Here is a 16,659-nt window from a genome sequence, read left to right as displayed (position 1 = left end):
TCATCCTGCGTCCAATCTCTCTAGACTTGTCAGAGTTTAAGTGTTTCAAAAATGTCCTGTCATCCCAGTAATTGGTCTGGTGACTCTTTGCTGCACTTCTTCAATGTTAAGTATATACTTTCTTGGGAAAGGAGATTAAAACTGTGCACAATACTCCAGACATGTGCTCACCAAGATCTGATCTGATCACCAGCAGTAAGACATACTTGCTTCTGTACTCAAATCCTCTTGTAATAAATGCCAGGATATAATTTGTCTGCCTACCTGCTTTTAATGTCTGGTATTCAAGGAACACCCAGGTCCCTTTATACATCAACATTACCCAATCTACCACAATTTTAATAATATTGTCATTTGGTTTTGCCCACCAAAAGTGGGTAGCGTCACGCTCATCCATATTATACAGCACCTACTATGTATTTGACCACTCACTCAACTTTTCCAAATTGTCCTGAAGCCTTTTTAAATTCTCCTTATCATATACAATCTTATCCAGTTTTGTGTCATTAGCATGCTACAGAATATTATACTTTATTCCTTCACCCAAATCATTTATATATACCAAATCATATATTTTGAATAGCTGGGATCCAAGCTTTGTAGTACTCCACTACTCATTGTCTTCCATTACAAAAACAATCCATTTATTCCTGCTGACTAATCTCTATCTGCTAAACTAGTTCTCAACTGGGATTTTATCAAAAGCTTTCTCCAAATATTCCATTGATTCTTTCTAATCCTTTCTACCAGTTACATCCTCAAAATTTTAGTAGTTTTGTCAAACATGATTCCCTTTTTGTAATTTCTTGTTGATATTGTCTAATCTTTTTATTTTCTAAGTGCCCTATTATTACACCCTTTATGATTGACTTGATCACTTTTGCATACCACTGTTGTTAGCATCAAGGGTTTGTACTTGTCTGTTCTCTCCATCCCTCCTTCTTTTAAGTAATGGGGTTACATTACCACCTTCCAATCTGCCAGGACTGTTTCAGAATCAAACAGACAATCAACGTATCCACTTTTTTCATGATAACCTTCTTGTTAGTTTTAACCTCTGGATATAGATTATCAGGCCCTGGAGATTTATCAATTTTCAGTCTTGTTAGTTTTTCCATTTTGTTTAACTAACAGTTCGTTTTTCTCAATAGAACCTTGCTTCCCTGGCATTTCTGAAAGGTTATTCAAGTCGTCTTCTACGAAGACAGAATTAAAGTCGTTGTTTAATTGTTTGTCATTTCCTTGCTTTCCATTATCAGTTCTCCCATTTCAGACCTTAAGGAATCTACACTTGTGTTCCCTAATCTTTTCCTTTTCTGCATTTGTTTAGGTTTTACTGTCCACTTCTTTATTTACTTCCAAATTCTATTCTCTTCACTAATCAATCTCTTAGTTGGTCTTTGCTGAATTTTAAACTGCTTCCAGTGCTCAGGCTTGCTACATTTTCTAGCAACTTCATATGTCTCCACTTGGATTTATTACTATTTTTAATTACTTTTGTTAGACATGATAGAAATATTCTTCCCATTATGCTCCAGAAAGGAATATATAACTGTTGGTATGTAGTCAGTCATGCTTTAAATATTAGCTGTTGCGTATTCATCACCATGCCATCTTCTAATGAAGTTACTTAATCTCTGGTAGCTAACCCGTCACTCATGTATTCAGAGACTTATTTGTTTACTTTAAGGACTCTAGTCTCAGATTGGACTACTTCACTTTCCCAATAAACAATTCCATCATGTTATGGTCAATCTTCCCTAAACTTCCATAATGATTAACTAACCCCTTGTAATTACATAAGCCAAATCCTGGATTACCTCAATATACTGGAATGAAAAATAAATATTGTCCACACTCTACTATTCATCCACCACACTACTATGAGTGGTATGCCTAGCCTTTATTCATGTCTCCTCTAATTATCGTAGCATGCTTGTGTCATTATTCTCCAATTTCCTATTTAATGCCATCTCCCACTACTGTTTGGAGACGTATAGACATCTTCCACTAACATTTTCAGCCCTTATTGCTTCTTAGCTCTGCCCAGACTGATTCCACATCTCAAATTTCTGAGCTAGTATCCGTTGTCACTAAAATAAGCACAAAGAACTCAAAAGCAGAGTACTGGAGAAATGCATTGGATCAGGCAGCAGCTATTGTGAGAAAAACAGAGTTAACGTTTCGAATCTGGTGACCTTTTGTCAGAACTGTTCTGCAAGTATCCTGCATGCTTTCGTAACGACCCTATTAACCTGCCTTGCCACCTTCAAGGATTTGTGGACAAACACCCTAAGATCTCTCTGTTTCTCTGAGCTTCCTAGGTCCTGATATTCATTGAATACTCCTCTGTCTTGTTATTTCTTCCAAAGTGCATGTTTACACATCATTTTTGTACTATCGACCTGTTTTCTGCTTGTTGCTATTTTCTATGCCTTCCACTTTTGCTTTTGATTTTTCAATCTTTCATTTCTATCTCTGCTTCACTCTTTTGTGTATCCCTGCTCAGGTTCCCATCAAAGATTGAAGAGTAAATGTTGTCAAGAGATTAGGAGAATTTCACTGCTTGCCTTTGGTTTGACTCTTGGATTGATGTTGTGTCTGAAAGATAGCAGCTCTAACAATGATGCACTCTGTCAACACAGTATTGAAATGCTTGCTTAACTTATAGACTAAAGTCTAAATGCAAATTCTTCTGAATGAGAAAAAAATTTCGCTAAACCGTGCTACTGCATATGTGAAGTTCTGTAATGTTATCTAAATTGATGATTTAAACTTCTTAATAAATGCAAGTGAGCTTGAGTCCAATCAATTGTTGTGCTACTTGCCATTAATCAGAGATATGTATAGGGTAGTGTCATGCATTTATCAATTGGACGAACACTGTGGAGTGCACTGTTCACTCAGATATATCTTAAGTTGTGCAGGACATTAAGTTTAAGTTTGTAAAATGTGCAGGAACGGAATATGCCTGTATTCACACAGCACTGCTTCTACATTGATTTTCCAAAGACCCACAGTGCTGTGTGTTGCTATCTGCACAGCATTCTTCAGTGATTCAATGAAAAGAGTCATGCAAGTAGCAGCTGGAGAATTGATGTAATTCTGTATGCACAAACAACTATCTCCACTGTGTACTTGCTCACAGAAGATGATATTTTTCTTGAGCAGAACTGAAAAATTATGCAGAGACCTCAGATAGTAAATTGGCCAACACTACATTTTTACTTCAGGCAAAATTGCTATCAGCTGCTCCTTTGTGCTGACGTTGCAGCTGAGTTCAATACCAACAGTGTTTGCCCCACAAATGAACTTGAACTTATTCACTAAAGCTTCTCCTGGATATTATTGAGTTGAACTGTTCTATTTATTTATGTTCATGTATACTTTGACACTCTGGAGTACTCTTTGGATTGGGTGAGATGGCACTCATTGGGCTGACAACTTTCACAGTGTTTATCTTTGAGCATCTAGTGGTTAGGAACTGACATTGGAAATAACATATAAGGTGGGGGCTGGATTCTCTCCAAATCCTGCCCTTCATCTAGCGCAGGAGCCATTGCTGGGAATGAATTAAAAATTAATAATTAATTTCAAAATTTAATAGGCAGCTACTGTATGTGATTATTAATGAAGGGAAGGTTATTGTTCATATTCTGCTGGACATGGTTAGGCATACCAAGCTGTTGAGAGAATCAAGCCAATATAGCTCATTTTATATGGAAGCCTGAATAAATCCATTTAAATCTCATTTGGATGTTCTATGTGGAGCAAAGATAAAGCAGGATTATTATAAAGCAAGATTTTATAAAGCATGGGATTCAGGAAGAGCTTGCAATTGGATACAAAATTGGCTTGATGGTAGGAGACAGAGGACGGTCGTGGAGGGTTGTTTCTCGGACTGGAGGCCTGTGACCAGCGGTGTTCCACATGGATTAGTACTGGGTCAACTTTTGTTTGTCATTTATGTAAATGATTTGGATGAGAATTTAGGAAGCATGGTTAGTACATTTGCAGATAATGCCAAAGTTGGCATCAGTGAGAAAAGTTATCTAAGATTACAAAGAGGTCTTGACAAATTGGGCCACTAGGCAGAGGAGTGGCAGATGAAGTTTAATTTGGATAAATGTGAGGTGTTGCATTTTGGTAAAACAAACAAGGTCAGGACTTATACAGTTAATGTTAGGACCCTGGATAGTGTTTTCGAACAGAGAGACCTAGGAGTTCAGGTACATAATTCTTTGGAAGTTGTGCCACAGGTAGACAGGAGAAAGTGAGGACTGCAGATGCTGGAGATCAGAGCTGAAAATGTGTTGCTGGAAAAGCGCAGCAGGTCAGGCAGCATCCAAGGAACAGGAGAATTTCGGGCATAAGCCCTTCCTGAAGAAGGGCTTATGCCCGAAACGTCGATTCTCCTGTTCCTTGGATACTGCCTGACCTGCTGCGCTTTTCCACCAACACCTTTTCACCACAGGTAGACAGGGTGGTTAAGAAGGCATTTAGTACACTTACCTTCATTGCTCAGACCATTGAGTATAGGAGTTGGGATGTCGTGCTGATTTTGTACAGCTACTTTGGGAGTACTGTGTACTGTTCTGGGGAGGGTTCAGATCAGATTTACTAGGATGTTGCCAGGAATGGAAGGTTTGAGTTATAGGATAAGCCAGGAATTTTTGTTTTACAGCAGTGTAAGAGATCGAGGGGTGACCATGTGAAGACTTTATAAAATCATGAGGATATAGATAAGGTGAATAGCAGACGTCTTTTCCCTTGGGCGGGTGTGGTTCAAATCTAGAGTGTTTCGTAGGTGAAATGAACTACAGAGGAAGTGATAGATGCAGATACAGCGACAACATTTGAAAGATATGATTAAGAAAGGTTTAGAGGGATATGGACCAAACACTGGCAAAGGGTATTGGTTTAGTTTGAGAAACTTGGCTGGCATGGATTAGTTGGACCGAAGCGTCTGTTTCCATGCTGTATGACTCTATGATGCTTTAAGATAGGAATAGGATACACATAACCTCTGACAGATCTGAGCAGAAGCTTGTTGTATAGCCTATAGTGTTACGAGATCATAATCGGTTTTTTGCTTAGATGGCAAGGTGTTGAAAATATAGCAACAGTTGAATTCTTAAGAATTTTTTGATCTTGTAATACAGTGATAGTGTCCCTGCCCCTGGGCTAGGAGATTGATTAATGTCCAGGAGATTCCAAATCATGACCCATCAGCTCCAACTATATGTCAAAACATGTCTGAACATGTTAATTAAAAATATCTGTAGTGACTCAGAGGTAATTTCACACGCAACATCTTGACCAAAATTCTAGAAAAAAATTAAAAATGAGTAAGCTTTTCTATGCATGGTACATAAAAAATGAACATGTCAATAAATTAAGTTTGGCTTTCCATTGACTTTAGTTTATTTCTGTAGGAACGACTCAGTCATATCGGACCTGAGGAATTTGTTCAAGCCTTTGCACACAAAGACACTTTAGACAACAACAAGGTACAGTTCTCTCCACTGTTACAAATTAATACTGTCTTCAATGTTTTTTAGCTCAAGTGCTTGCTTGGCAGTTGTACAGTGTGTTTTTAATGTTCTTTCTCATCTCAACATTTCTGTAACTTCTGATCTCTCTTACATTAACATTTAAAACAATCAGGTCTAGTCAAACAACTTTTGATCTCTGTTAATATCTGAATGGAGGTATTGACAGAAGAAAGTTCTCCTGGATAGAGTACAGAGCTTCCTTATTTTGTCATGATGTTATAAGAAAGAAACTTCTGACACATCCTAAGTTTTTTTTTCTCTCTTAGCTTAAATAAGAAAAGATAACAAAGAGAAAATAAATATTTGATGTTATTTCTGTATAATTAGAGGTGGAGAGATTATAACCACACTTAAAAGGAAGTTGAATAAATATTTGAGAAAAAAATGGAAAAAGGATTAAGGATAGAGCAGAGAAATAAGAACAGGTATTATAGTTCCTGACACTGACACAGGAATTATGTGTCAGTGGGATGAATGGCGTTCTTTGTTCAATTTTCTATGATGTATGTTAAGGATCTAATATTTAAGACAAGATCCAGCATGTCAAATGATTTTTAAAAAATATATATTAATCATTCTGATAACACATAACTTCATGCATAAAAGGAACTCCCACAAGGACTTTGGTAAATGCGAAGCTAAATGTGACATTCAGCCAAAGACATCCAAAAAGGCTTAGTCGCTGTTGTTTCTTACTCTTTCTGAGGGTAGCATTTAATAAGGTTTACCTCTCACAGCACCTCAATTTATTCACAGGATGTGAGAAGCTTTGAGATGTGATAACATATAAATATAAATGTAAATTGTAATTAAGAAAACAGTTCAGTATTAAATTATCCAAATGACAGGATGCATTATGATAGTATCCACTATATTTTTCCCTCTATAATAACCCCTGAACTTTTGCAACCTAAGAGAATGGAGGTGATGCTGAACTTGTATAAGACATTTGTTAGACCTCACCTGGAGTATTGTGTACAGTTAAGGGCACCACATTACATGTGGAGTATGAAGGCACTGGAGAGGGTTCAGAAGCGTTTTACTAGTACAGTTCTAGAGATGAGAAACATTAGCTATGAGGATAGATTGAAGAGTTAGGACTTCAAGTTGGAATGAAGAAGGCTGAGAGGACATCTGATATAGGTTTTTGAAATCTTCTGTAGAAGACCGTTCTGAAGAATAGTCACTGGACCCAAAACATTAACTCAGATTTATCTCCACAGATGCTGCCGGACCTGCTGAGGTTTTCCAGCATTTTCTGTTTGTGTTTGTGGGTAGAGGGAAACTGTTTCTGTTGTGGAAGGAACAAGCACAGGATGCGCAGATTTAGATTCATCTGCACAAAGAGCTCGGGTGACATGACAAAAAATATATTTTCTCTGCAAGTACTAAAGGATGTGAAATTCGCTACCTGGAAGTGTGGTGGAGGCAGTTTCAATTGAGGCTTTCTAGAGGGCATTGCACATGATGCCATGAGACTTCATGGGGTTGGAAGTCGATGTTGAGGACTCCCAGATTAACTCCCTCATAACTGTATACAGCATTGCTACCATCTTCTCCAATGGCATAGCATTTGACCTGGTAAAGGAGTCATCTTGGACAAGTCAACAGCTGTCAAGAGGTTAGTGGTGATCAGGTCTTTGGGCAGCAGTACTGCAAGATGTTAGAATGTGTGAGGGAGAGTGCTGGAGAATGTGTCAGGTTTTGACCTGTTGCGTGCAATCAGTCATTGCAGTAGTCTTGTCCTATGTGTGTGAGAGAGGCAGCTTTCTCCACATAGCAGGCCAATGAGCAGAGGAGAGCTATCTACTCTGAAACTATAGAGGTCCATCTGGAGCGGGGACAGGTCTCTGAGGGAAAGGGTTGATAGGTACCAAGGTCAAGTCAAGGATGGTGGAAGGAAACTCCAAATAATGGCAGGAAATTCGAGGAGGATGGAGGGGATGGCAGAATTGAACTTGAAAGATGGAAACTCTATCGTGACAGACGGAGGAAAGGGGCGAAAGGGTGGCTGCAGCTGCAGGGTCACAGTGTCTGTATCCATCGACATGTTGTGAAGAATGTTTGAGCTCACAGGAGATGAGGTTATTGTGGGAGGATGCCATTGTGGGATTGGCAGAGTTCTGGGAATGATCCATGTGAAGATCATGCATTCCTATTGGTCAACTACAATTACTGTCGGAATGATGGTGTTTGTAAACAATCTTGCCCTTCCTTTCCCACACGGTTTACTTTGTGAGTTCATAATGAATCTCAGAAACCCAATCTTTTTCTACAATTACTGACAGTGGAGGAAAGAAGTCACCAGAGGAGGTTCCCAGTCAACACAGGTCATGGGGTCAATGTTTAACACCAGGCCGGAGGAGGGAGGTCATTCCTGTAGTGCTGTGGTTTTGGAAGGAAGCTGATGACAGTCACCTTCAAGGCAGCAGTGACTGTGAATTTGTACACCCCCAGTCCAGGGCTCCTCAGGGGACATATATGGAATTGTCCAGGCCTCAGTATTTAGGTACTTAATGGAAGGTAGGAAGTTAAGTTGCGAACAGGACACAAGAGAGATATAGTTGGGTTAGGTGTGTGGGCAAAGATTAGCAAATGAAATATAATGCGGGAAAATGTGAAAGTGCCAATTTTCAGGAAGAATAAACATGAAACATTTTATCTAAATGAGCAGTTTATAGTGGTCTGTGATGCACAGTGATCTGGATGGCCTAATGTTTGAATCACAAAAAGGCATATAGAGCACAAAATTAGGAAATCAAATAGAATGTAATTGATTCTTCCAAAAGAGGAATTGAATCCGAACACAGAAAGGTTATATTTCAGTTACACACAGCCTTGGTGGAGCACATCTGGAGTACAGGTGTACAGTATTGGTCTCTTTATTTAAGGAAGAATGAAAATGCATGGAAAGCAATTCAGAGAAGGTTTTCAGTAGACTAATAGCTGGAATGGGGGGCTTACCTTATGAAGAAAAGTTGGACAAGCTAAGCTTTTATCCACTGGCGTTGAATGGTTGATTGAAACATATAAAATCCTGAGAGATTTTGTGGGAGACTCTGAAAGTAGATATCACTGTTAGATGCTCACCCGTATTGAACAGAGATAAGGAGAATCTTTTTCGCAGGTTTCTTTGGAACCCTCTTCTTCAAAAGGGAGCAGAAGCATGGTTTGAATCTTTTTAAGTGGGAGGCAGATAGATTCTTGTTAAGTAAGAAGGTGAAAGTTAACAGAGGTAGATGGGACTGTGAAGTAATCAGATCTGCCATGGTCTTACTGAATCTTATTAGGAGCAGCCTTGAAGGGCCAAGTGGCCTGTTGTTGCTCCTAATTTGTATGCTAAGTGTCCTATAAACCCCTGTAACTACTCAAAATGTCTCAGTTGTTGGCTTGTGCTATTATGCTTGAGTTGATTTGATTTATTGTTGTCACCTGGACTGAGATACAGTGAAAAGCATTGTTTTATGTACTAATCGGACAAGTCATACTTCACACAAATACATCAAGGTAATAGAACAGAATGCAGAATATAGGGTTACAGCTACAGAGAAGGTGCAGTGAAAGATCAACTCCAATATATGACCGGTCCATTCATAAGCCTGATAACAGCTTTGGTGTTATTCTGATAACAACAGACAAATTGCCCATGTTGAGGGCAATGACCTCTGGTGGTGTAAAGCCTTCATTTACCTCGTCTTGCTGGAATCTCCTGCACAGGGCATTTTCCTCAGCTCTGCCTGCTGGAGACTCACTATCAGAGGGGAGAAGGAGTGCACAATCACCCTGGGAGGTCCTTGAAAGGTTGGCCGAAGGGCAGGTAGGTCTGGCATTCCTTCTCTGTCTCAATGTGCAATAGCACCTCCCTGTATCCCTGAGACCAAGGGGCACCTGGAGGGAGCTAGAAGTGCTGGTTTTTCTCTCTCTAGTCACTGTTGGACGGAGCCAGAGAGAGGGAATGCAAGTCCTTGTGTGCAAGGGATGTGCGGTGGACTTGGTTCTCCATGAGAATCGTCCAGTTTGTTCATGGAGGTAGTCTTCTGATTGTATGGCAGCACCATGGGAGAACACAAGTCTTGGAGGGGCATGTTCCATGCATAATCCTTGGCATTTCTACCAGGTTTTCCCCTGCCTCGAGTTGGTATCATGCTGTTGTGCATGCCACAGCTTCTGTCATGTGAATGAAGTGCCCACTTTGACCCGTCATTGGGAAATGCGCTTTTCAGATTAACTTTCCGCTGTTATGTATTACGGCAAAGCCAGGCTGTTCACTGTGCTGCTGTTATTGGTTATGACTCTCAGAATGAGAATGAATTGATTGTAATAATAATACTAAAAGCATTCGTGTAAAGAAAATGTTAAACTGAGTAACCGTAAGATGTGCAATTATACAGTGTTAAACGCAAGAAAATTTATGACTGTGGCGTAATAACAGCTTTTTCTGACTGTATCCAACAAAATGAAAACACTGACGTTCTTAAACACTTGTACTGAGAGATTATGACAGCTCATGAATTTCAGTGTTAAATTGCATAGCAAATCATGTTGTTGCCTTTTACTGAGCCCAAAGCTAAACAAAGTGGATAATGGCTTCAGTTGATGAAATTTGCAGTGCATAATTTTGATTCATTTTACATGATGTTTAGAGATACCAATCAACATCCAAATACAGGTGGTTGCATTGGTTTTCCAGGAGTTTTGAAAACAAACCTTCTAATTGCACAAACTGTACTTGATGGCAGTAAGATGTGAAACAGCAGGCGGTTCAATTTCTGCTGAGAAAATGCAGTGCAGATATCAAGATCTATTGAATGGTGTCCTGATCAAACATATTGCCTTCCGGGACTTTAGAAATACGTGAACTCCTTACCTGCCTCATCCTTCCATTCATTCTATAGTCTGCAGACTTCTAATACCCAGCTCAACATTTATTTCATTTTCTGTCCTACTAAATTTTAGCATGGTGATTTACTGCATGTTTTATTCCTTAGCCAGTACTCCTACTAAATATAATAAAAGAGCCATGTCTTTCAAACTGACGTACATAAGCGTTGTAGAGCAAGTAGAGTTGGAAGAAACAAAAATAGACTTTGCTGGAGAAACTCAGTAGGTCTGGCAGTATCTGTGAGAAGAAAACAGAGTTAACGTTTCGAGTTCAGTGACTCTTCATCAGAAGAACTTTATTGTCCATTTCAATTAAGGTTCTGAACACATGCTTGATAACATTTTTAAAGATCTCTTTAATTATTCTTGCGTTTAAGGCTATAAAGTTGTGTTTTTGTTTGTGTTAAAACATCTCAATATCTTCTAGGAAATGCTTCATTTAGCAGCCACAGTTGTTACTTTGATGAGGGCATTGCTGGGTTATAACTTCATGTATTCTGCTGAAGCTCCCCTGCCTGAGCTGTATAATTGTGTTATCCCATTTAACAGCAGGAATCATTGTTGCCACTGTGTTTGATGTACTTACCTGTCGCTAGCAGGTGCATTTTTAACATGTGTCGCTGCATAATGCTCAAGCACACGACCTCTGGTCACAGGGTTTATACCCATTTACCCACAGGATTAATGTCAATTACTATACTACCACAGCTGCCAGTCTAATACCTAGTGACCACTCATAGGGTTGAACACGACATTGGCATGTGTCCATTGGAACCATTAATTGGCTTGAGGAAAAGGATTGCGTGGACAGGGCTGTTATGGACAGGAAATGTGTTATGAAGGGTTGCCCTTGGAGATGCAGTACAATTAGCACAGGGACGCCAACAAGGATACAAGACGTACTTGCCTGGCCATCAGCTAACCAGGTTTTAATGGATAGGCTGAACTGTTGCATCAACCACCCCTGTGAGAATAAAATCACAGGAACAAAGGGAGGAAATGCTTAAGTGACCATTAGTTGGTCCCCTAAAGGCCTCAATCAATTCACAGATGTTCAGGTTTCCTGATCTACCTGTGGTCTCACCCCCACCCCCAGCCCGCTCCTGCTTGTAGAATTATAGCAGAGGTTGGGGCAAGATGGTTGGCACTGAGAATGACATCACTGGCATGATGCCAGTTTGGAAATCTGGGAAACCAGATGTCTGGCCATCTGCTTAGCCTGCGTCTGTTGATTCAGTTGCCAGATTGCCTCATTATGAAGGCTTTAGTGCATTCCAAGATGTATTCATTCATTCATTCAACCGTGTCGACTGCAAATGGGAGTACTAGCATTGTTTTATCAGCACCTTTATTAGCATTCGATAAGTTGTTTTTTTCTTAAAGTGGATTTTCATTTCCAGGATGTTCACTTGAACAGGATGAAGAGATGTCAAGGGGACTAAAGCTTTATCAATCAATACTTCTTAACATTTCTGTATGGTTGTAAGAGGAACATTTTTTTTCCCTGAAGGAGGTTTCCAAAGCTTGTTGTCTTAGTTGATCAGTTTCAGAAACAATTCGAAGAATTGTCAGTGGTCTTATATGACTTATTGGTTCTGTGCACAGCGGATACTGGAAGAGAGGGTGTGGATGATGTAAGAGGGCATGAGGAAATAGAAGGGGCATTGGGGGCAGAGGTCCATTTAGTATTGAGGAAATATGATGGGGGTGTGAAGGGGTCATGGGAGATATGAGGGGGCATGGCGTGTGTTTTGGGAAGAGAGAGCTTTGGCAAAACTTTTTCAAATGAACTGTCCAAAGGTTCTGGACACCACAGCTTCCCCCAAAGTTCATGACTTGATTTAACCAGCAGTGCTCCTTCAGCCATTGAGAACCCACCTGTCTCAGGGAAAATACTGTCAGTAGGGAAGTTTGAAATTGCAGCAGAGAATTAGATTGTGAACCCAAAAGCATTTTAAGTGCTTGGCGGGTTGCAATTGCCACATTTTCCGACCCAACAAAAATGGTGGGAGATGTAAGTGAGCTGCCAACTTTCAAATAGTGGCTAAGTGGCTAGCACTGCAACCTCAGTGCCAGGAATCCAAGTTCAATTCCACCCTTTGACAGCTGGCTGTGTGGAGTTTGCATGTTCTCCCCATGTCTGCATGGGTTTCCTCCAGTTGCTCTGGTTTCACCGCACAGTCTAAAGATGTGCAGTATAGGTGGATTGGCCATGCTAAATTGCTCATAGTGTCCAGCGATGTGTAGGTTAGGTAGGAAATACAGGGTTACAGGGATAGAGTAGGGGGGTCGGTCTGGGTGAGATGTTCTTTCGAGAGTCAGTGTGGACTTGATGGGCCGCATGGCCTGATTTCATACTGTAGCAATTCTATGATTGTACATTGTGGTCCGGCACGTCCTATGTCTTTTCCTTCTGAACTGGATTTGGTCTGTGTCAGAAGGGCAAAAGCAGACCCAGGGAGCCAGGATGAAAATTGTGTGAATTTGTACATCCACAGCAAATTTCTGTGTTTTTGAAAACGATTCTTTATAACAGTCTTGTCGAGAAATGTCAGAACAAATACCATACTTCCCACAGGCACAATGTTACAATGAAAAATCAATATCCAAAAATGCCACCAACTGAGTTTTTGGTGCTATGGGAATGAATGTTATATGTTTTATACACATTTGATTGTTTCCAGTTGAAAATCAGTGACAAAGTTTAGAATGAAATATACCATGACAGATTGTGCAATGTCAGCATTGCCTGATATTAACAAAATGCCATTATACTTACTGTTTATCTCGTATGCTTTTATATGTGGAATTCAGTAGGACATTCTGCACTGTCTGTGAAAATAAAACTTGTTGGTTTTCTTTTATTTCAGAACTGTTTTAATCATCTGAAAAAAGCAAGCAATCTGGAAGCATATGTGGAGTGGTTCAACAGACTGAGCTATCTCGTTGCGACAGAGATTTGCATGGTGAGGCAGCCCTTTCCATGTTCTAATATTGGAGTTATTGCTTTGTGCCTGTCACAATAATTGTCTCATTATTATGCATTTCAACTGTCAGTTTCCTTTAGTGAAAAGTATTGTCTCATCCACAGTCTAATTTTTTCACCTGTCATTCACACACACAGCCAGTGAAGAAGAAGCACAGGGCACGAGTAATAGAATACTTCATCGATGTAGCTCGGGAATGCTTCAACATCGGCAACTTCAATTCCTTGATGGCGATTATTTGTAAGTATTGCTCATAAACTGAGATTTAACTTACACAGGACAGACTAATCACTTGGTAAATTCTCATTAAATTCCGACGGTATTATTCATGAAATATGTTAGTGATATGCTTTCTAAATTATAATTAGTCAGCAGCAGTGGTATCCAGGCAGATGTCATACTACTGGACCAGGAGAGAGTGAGGTCTGCAAATGCAGGACATCAGAATTGAGAGTCTGTCGCTGGAAAAGCACAGCAGGTCAGGCAGCATCCGAGGAGCAGAAAATCGATGTTTTGGGCTGGAGTCCTTCGTCAGGAATGAGCCCCCATTCCTGATGAAGGGTTCCGGCCCGAAACGTCAATTTTCCTGCTCCTCAGATGCTGCCTGACCTGCTGTGCTTTTCCAGCAACATTCTCTCATACTATTAGACCACTCAGCTACATATATGCTATTGATTATGAGTTTAATCTTCAGAAGACAAAAACAACCTAGTGAGTTTAGAAGAATGTACCATGCAAGCACAGTAGATTTAAATTGTTAGTACATCATTGACTTTAGGGACTTTTATAAAACGCTGCTCTATAATTTATGTCGTTTGAGCTAAGTTAATACAATGTTATCAACAAATATAATGTTCTGGGTTGTATCTCAAGGGCATTCAAGTATCAGTCAAAACAATTATACTAACATTTTATAGATCATTGACTGGTCCATATATGAAACAGCATTTGGAAATTGTGAGCACCATACCTTCAAGGTGACATTGCAGCATTGGAAATGATCCAAAAAATGATTGACAGGGATAATTTGTGGCTTGAGAGCTCTCTGTTATGAAGGCAGACTCAGTGAACTGATTATTTTCATTCAATAATAATTGAGTGTGGATGAAATCCAAGTTTTAAAATACTGACAATAAAAGGTTATGGGAATTTTGGTGAGTTACATTGTTTGGACATAAATTTTCAGAATATAAAAATTAACCAGTAAGCTTCAAACAACATTTTAAATGAGAAGAAATTACTTCCCTCAATAGAATAAAATATGGGTGGACTAGATCACCAACTGAAACTGATAACTATTTCTGATCAGTTTTAAAAAGCTGAGTAAAGACTTATTAGAAGTATTATTGATGGTTCTAAGTACAACAGTATGATAAAGGATATAATAGTTGATAATAATTGAACCTCTGGGATTGCCATACTTAATATCACAAGGTGGGTCAGGGATAAATATATGTTTTGTATATTTTGTGTGTAACAGGGAGAAATATTATAAAATATGTCTTCAGGTAAATAAATGGATTGGATTGAAATGCAGAGTATATATAGGCTAGGGAGCAAAATACTTCACTGATGACATGGTTCTTTTTATGATATTTAAAGTGTTTCTGAAGTCCCACCAAATATTAAGGTAGAATTTGTATGATACAGGCTCTTGACACCATTAATTTGATGCTATGCCAATTATGATGAAAAAAAGCACATTCCATAATGTGTTGACCAACCTGAAACCAAGACATTCCCATGTAATTGCTTTCATGTTGACCTTGGGTTTGTTTATTTCATTTCCTGACTGGGACTACTGAACCAGTGGCCCAAGAGGGGCAATCAAGGTTACTCACCAGAATTCACAAGCCATAAGTTTCTTTATTGTAACAACATGGAGGAACATTAAATTCTACTTGTGCTAGTGGACCACCCATTTCATGGTGCTGGCATGGCCTCTTCTGTTGCAGGTTCACCATCTGGTTCAACATTTGAATAGGTTGACTAAAGTGCACAATTTCTGGGCTGTGATTTATGACTGTGATGAAATACATGAATGTCTGGTTTAAGTTCTGATAGATAAAGAGGTTAATTTTGGATCACAAACCCCATTTATGTTTTCAGGAACTTTCAAATTTAGCCCTAATATAGAGAAATGTTCCTTATCATCTTTTTGACAAAGCTCATAGCACTGAACTAGATATTACCAGCAAAATAGATCCTAATTATTCCTAAAATACTTGCTAATCACCCTTTGTCTCCTCAGGAATGTTGAATATATATTGTTCACTGAAGAAACTTATTCTTTTTCAGTATATTAACTAAGCATGGGAATTTTAATTTACTTCTTTACAGCTGGTATGAACATGAGCCCTGTTTCTCGACTAAAGAAAACCTGGGCAAAAATCAAAACAGCTAAGTTTGATATCCTTGAGGTAAGTACCACTAACACAATATTTAGTCTGAGGGTATTTTAGCTACATGCATTTATCACTTGAATAATGTATGTTCTATGTTATGAGAGTCTAATTTTAATTCAGGTATTAGGCATTATTCAATGAATTACAATTTTGCTTCATGATCTAATATTGCAAGTTTACTGAGATGCACTGGTTAATATTTGTGACCTATCCTTGCTGGTTTGTTTTATTGCTTTCAGAGTACATATGTTTTCAATATCACTCTTTTAAGTCAGTTTAGGAATTGAATTCTCACTGGATTGCAATCTCTTTTCCAGCATTATTTTCCTGAAATTGCAAAGCTTTCAGGAAATCACTGCAAAAGATCAAGAAATTTAGCTCAAGTTAGGTTCACTGCAGTCTGGGTTTTCACAGGACTTTGCAGAGAATGTGGAGACCATCCTTTCAAGCGTCTGCACTGGTTTTTAAAAACATCAAATGGGAACCTACTTCCATCCACAAAACTGATCACACCCTAGATTAGCTAATCACATGATGGGATTCCAAAAATTACATTACTTTGAAGCCCTTGATATTAAACAGTTTTTAGTCACAAAAGTACTAATTTTACAGTTGATAGAAGTTATTAAATATTTAACTTACTGAGAAACTGACCAAAGTTCTTTATTTAACCCAACAAATGATTATGTATAGTCTGAAGTAATCTAAGGCCAACTTAGTGGTAGTGAGCTAAGTTAAAGTTATCATAAACGTGCTGAAACACAGGGCTGTACTCTCATTAGAGAGGGATGACTGATGATAGTTTAGTTTGAAGGTCATTACTCTTCAGGC

At 39.0% G+C, this 16,659-nt stretch overlaps 1 protein-coding gene across 5 annotated transcripts in view; it reads left to right on the top strand.

Moving 5' to 3' along the window:
- Positions 1-16,659, top strand: part of rasgef1ba (RasGEF domain family, member 1Ba) — a 75,586-nt gene that overhangs the window by 31,890 nt on the left and 27,037 nt on the right. For all 5 annotated transcript variants that reach the window (XM_072594165.1, XM_072594253.1, XM_072594332.1 and 2 more), the window contains 4 exons: positions 5,436-5,510; positions 13,307-13,402; positions 13,561-13,663; positions 15,764-15,843. In XM_072594165.1, the coding sequence (XP_072450266.1) occupies positions 5,436-5,510; positions 13,307-13,402; positions 13,561-13,663; positions 15,764-15,843 (354 nt within the window). The remainder of the gene's footprint in view (positions 1-5,435; positions 5,511-13,306; positions 13,403-13,560; positions 13,664-15,763; positions 15,844-16,659) is intronic.

The sequence above is a fragment of the Chiloscyllium punctatum genome, chromosome 1 (genome assembly GCF_047496795.1).
Source record: "Chiloscyllium punctatum isolate Juve2018m chromosome 1, sChiPun1.3, whole genome shotgun sequence".
In the NCBI taxonomy this organism is placed as follows: Eukaryota; Metazoa; Chordata; class Chondrichthyes; order Orectolobiformes; family Hemiscylliidae; genus Chiloscyllium; species Chiloscyllium punctatum.
This window is presented reverse-complemented; position numbering and strand designations above follow the sequence as displayed.